Source organism: Anomaloglossus baeobatrachus, chromosome 7, assembly GCF_048569485.1.
Source record: "Anomaloglossus baeobatrachus isolate aAnoBae1 chromosome 7, aAnoBae1.hap1, whole genome shotgun sequence".
NCBI classification, from domain to species: Eukaryota; Metazoa; Chordata; class Amphibia; order Anura; family Aromobatidae; genus Anomaloglossus; species Anomaloglossus baeobatrachus.
In genome coordinates, this window is record NC_134359.1 from 68,362,649 (window position 1) to 68,367,648 (window position 5,000).

Sequence of the window (5,000 nt, forward strand, 5' to 3'; positions counted from 1 at the left end):
AAATCCAAGAACGTGAAGTTTGTAAAATGAGCAGATTCTTGAGTGACAGCAGCTGAGGATCAGATAATATATTCATAGTTATGCCCTCCCCCTGTTAGAATTAGCATAAGCATTATACAAATGACTCACTTTGTCTAGCAGGACCTGTGTGAGGTCATACCCATGTGACCAGAAGGGGCGGGGCCTCAGCCACCAAAGCTGGATATCAGGTCACATGGGTATGATCTCACACAGGTCCTGCTAGACAAAGTGAGTCATTTGTATAATGCTTATGCTAATTCTAACAGGGGGAGGGGACAACTATGAATATATTATCTGATCCTCAGCTGCTGTCACTCAACAAGCTGCTCATTTTACAGACTTTACTTTCTTGGATTTCAAAACCTAAACATCGGAGCTGACCACTACAGGTATGTATAGAATCAGCCTGATAGTGGCAGTATAGCCCTGGCTTTAGGTTATATACAAAAATCCTGGTGATTGGTTCCCTTTAAGTGTACTGTATTTCACCAAATCTACTAGGAATACACAGAACAAAAAGCAGAAAAAAAGGCAGAAAAAGAATGCTTACTTGGAGTTGGCATCTCCCTTTAGTACGTTCAGAGCCGCCTCTGCAGCTTTATGTTTGGCCACTTTCTTGCTAGACCCATCACCTAAAAACACAAGGAGCAGGGATCATTATACAACACAAAGATATTTCTCCAGTATGTTCTGTAAAGAAAATAATCCTAAAAGCATGGAGAATGTTCTCACCATAAAGGAAAACTGGTATCTGATTACACAGCCGGAGGAACTGATCAGATACACGTTTGCTGGAAAAGTTTCCTTGTAGTTTACATGTATACGAGTCCAGTGGGCGGTAATAATCAGTGATTGACAGCCTACCCTGTATGAAGAGGTATCTGACTATCACTGCTAGGCCCACCCACTGGACTCTTAAACACAGACACCAGGGATTTCAATGCATTGAATCTTTTCCATCAAACCTGTCATTCTGCTCATCTTCTCCTCTATACCAGGCTGTTCACAGATCGGGCTGCATGTGCAATGTGACAGGTGCTCTTTAAGGAACAGCTAAAGAAAACATTTCAGCTAATTAATCCGACTTCACATTGAATTTGTATAGCAAGTAAAAGAGGAGACGATACTGCTGAGCAGCCAGAAGACAAGAAGCTTTATCATAGGGGCACCGAGCTCTCACTGAAAATTACTGAAAAATTTTGAGAGCTACATGGGGAAATCCAATATTTACTGTAAATAAATGAACTAAAGAGGCTTTAAATTAGCGGATGACTTCACCCACCTCCTGTTATATGTACAGGGTTTCTTAAAGGGGATTTCTAAGACTTTGACAATGACTAGTTAGCTATAAGACCTGTCAGTTTATGTGATCAGTCACATACATGAAAGGAGCTGCAAAATGTGGTAGTGTGTACACAGTGTGTGTATGTATGTAGCAGAGCTGTGTGTGTGTGTGTGTGTGTGTAGCAGAGCTGTGTATGTATTATGTAGCAGAGCTGTGTATATCTATGTATCTCAAAAGGTATTGAGTGAATGTAACAGTGCTGTGCGTATATCTAGCAGAGCTGTTTTTGCATATGTAGTGGAGCGGTTTGTGTATGTAGCAGTTGTGTGTCTACGGTAGCAGAAATGTGTGTATATTTAGCAGAGCTGCATGTGTATTTAGCAGAGCTGTCTGTATGTAACAGTGCAGTCTGTGAATATAGCAGAGCTGAGTGTGTGAATGTGCATATATATATAGGAGAGCTAAGTGCTTAAGCTCTGTGTATATGTAACACAGCTATGAATATGTAGCAGAGCCATGTGAATATGTAGCATAGTTGTGTGTGTGTGTGTGTGTGTGTGTGTGTGTGTAGCAGAGCTCTGTGTATGTATGTAGAAATGCTGTGTGTGTAGGTGAGTTGTGGGTGTATATGTAACAGAGCTTTGTGTGTGTGTTTGTATGTAACAGAGCAGTGTGTGTATATGTAGCAGAACTGTGTGTGTCTATAAGAGAGCTGTGTTAGTGTTGAGCGAGTAGTTGACTATTCGTACTCGCTATGCTGTTAGCGAGTACTGTCCGCTACTCGCATATTGGTTATGAGTAGCGGCCGCAAGTAAATGGGAAATACTCACTAAGTAGCGGGTAACTCAAAAGCCATACTTTTCGTGCAAGTAGCAAATAGTACGGCTTTCGGGTCACTTGCTACTTAGTATTTCCTATTTACTTACAATGCGCCCTCTACTCGTAACCAATATGCGAGTAGCGGACAGTACTCGCTAACAGCATAGTGAGTACGAATAGTCAACTACTCGCTCAACACTAAGCTGTGTATGTAAGTAACAGAACTGCTTGTGAATGTAGCAACGCTTTGTGCGTATAGATCTGTATATAGAATTGTGTGTCTTTGTAGAAAAGCCATGTGTGTATGTAGCAGAGCAGTGTGCGCATATACAGCAGAGCTGAATATCCATGCACTGTGTATGTAGCAGGATTGTGTATATAGGTGTGCTGGAGAGCGTATACATATTGTGCGCACAGTAAAGCTATATGTGTACAATACACATGCTGCAGAGAAACAATAACAGGAGATCTATGGCATCCTATTCTTCCTAGTGTATTATAATTAGTGACTTTCCAATTTATACCACCAGGAAAATGTTAATCAATAAGAAATATGTTTTTCCTGTTTTCTACCATCTAAATCTGGGAAGGTTTTTTAGTAAGGTGTGTCCCGTAATCCGAAAAACACAGTATTTCAGACTTTCCTTTCACTACATTTAACAGTGTAATACACTAGTTACACGTGATTGATTGTCTCGAAAGTATTTCATTTAGGGAATGTGCACTCTGAGTATTTGGGTGTGGAAATTTCTGCACGAAATCTACGTTTCTTAAAGGCCCCGTCACACACACAGAGATAAATCTTTGGCAGATCTGTGGTTGCAGTGAAATCATGGACATATTGTTCCATTTGTACACAGCCACAAACCTGGCACTGATTGTCCACAATTTCACTGTAACCACAGATCTGCCGCAGATTTATCTCTGTGTGTGAGAGGGCCTTTAATCATTTTCTATACATTGTGGGGTGGAAAAACGCTGCAAAAACGCTGAAAGAATTGACGTGCTGGCTGCTGATTTATTTCTGCACCAAATCTGCAAGGGAAAAAAAAAAAAAGCAACATGTGCACAAAACTTCAGGATTCTCACTCACTTTGCTGGCACAAGGTTTTGCATCCAGTATTGTGGCAAAACTGCACTCAAAAAAACGGCAATAAAAACGCACTGTGTGCACAGCCTTATAGAGTAAAAGGAAAGAATAGAAAATGAGGACATAGCGATCCCTCGGCAGCACGTGCTTCCGCCTGGGCACTTGCTGCCTTCTTCTCTGAATACATGTACTTGGCACCCGTCCTGTTCTCAGCTTCTAGACTGCCACGTCAATAGCGGGACCATCTCCATTCTGGGAGAAAATTGGGCACGCAGTACAGGCACAGATGTTTCCTTGATCGTCTTGTAGGGTAGTGAGACCCCCATTAATAGTTTTTCTTGTAAGGTGGGTCACTATATAGGCCAAATAATAAATCACAAGTCTCCTGAGAAGGCCTCTATGGACATTAGAAGGATACACGGTATCTCCGTATTATGTGCGGTCACCTGAGGAGGAGGCAGAGTGCGCACGTTTAGTTCTTGCCTCCATGAAAACACTATGTGTAAAAAGCCACATTTGCTATTCATATTACATATTCATCCACTTTAACACAACAATCTCAGACTTAAAACTTGCAGATAAAATAAATAAAGAATAAGCTGTGCTCAACCGCTATGGCCCTGGTGCTCGGGAGAAAAAAAGTTCTAAATATCCCTCATTTTACACATCATGCTGCGATAGGCATCCTCCGGTGCTCCCACCATTCCTCTACCATTATATAGTGTATATTCTTCATACCCTATGTGGCCTCTTCCTACACATTATTGGTCTCTAAATGCGTATGACTGACCATTACAAGACACACTTCTGCTACTTTGCATATCGTACTCACTTGTTCCTGATGAAGGCTCTTGTACGAGCCGCAACGTCAGACAGAACCGTTTATATATGAAACAATAAAATAACACAAGCATACCACAATACCTGGACTGTTTACCTTTCTTTACTGTGTGCCAGGGTAATTTTTTGATATTTAAAATTTGAAGATGACATAACAAGAACCCAAAGAACAGAACAGAGATAGAAATCTACAGATATATGACCCAAAAGAAAAAAAAAAAAAGAAAAAAAAAATTACTTGCATGAGCAAATATATCCAAACTAAACTAACAAATCCATTTTGGAAATAGCCCAACCATTATTTGCAACCGGTTTGATTCCAAATAAAAGGAGTACCATGCAACGGTACCATCCGGCAACATGACACCACCAGATCCCCTTGAATCCCTGTACTCCCGTCATCAAAAGTAGGACTCCTCAGGACAGCTTGGGTTACACAACGGATACCCTTCTTACTGACGGATTCAGAGCCACTAGTAGCCATTTAACCAAATGTTGACTTTTTTTTTTTTACAACATTTTCCATACAATTTTATATTTTGATAGTTCGGACTTATGTTGTTTATTTTGTTTTTACTGGGGGAAAAAAAGGGAGTAATTACTATTTTTTATTTCTTTATATTTTTTTTTAAATTTTTTGTTATCCATGGTTACAACCAAGAGAAACTAACTCACTATCTGAGTGGTCATAACTATGGATACCTAAGCTGCAATGCCCTGCACATGAGGTAAGAGACATGGCTATATCAGGAGAACTAAAGTACAGTTCTAATTGGAAGTATTTCCTAATATTACTACATTTAGTATATATAGGGATAGGATCTTGGAGATGGGATTACCCCTTTAAACCTGTGATAGTCTGATCACTCGTACTAAAAAAAACACAGTGTCAGGATCGTCTTCACAGAAGCACGATTATGTGAGGTGTGGAGACCCTTAACAGAC

The 5,000-nt window shown here is 40.4% G+C and overlaps 1 protein-coding gene across 1 annotated transcript in view; it reads right to left on the minus strand.

Moving 5' to 3' along the window:
* PRKRA (protein activator of interferon induced protein kinase EIF2AK2) overlaps nt 1–5,000 on the minus strand; it is a 38,501-nt gene that overhangs the window by 11,631 nt on the left and 21,870 nt on the right. Inside the window, exon 3 of the mRNA XM_075319692.1 lies at nt 572–653. Coding sequence (XP_075175807.1) covers nt 572–653 — 82 coding nt within the window. The remainder of the gene's footprint in view (nt 1–571; nt 654–5,000) is intronic.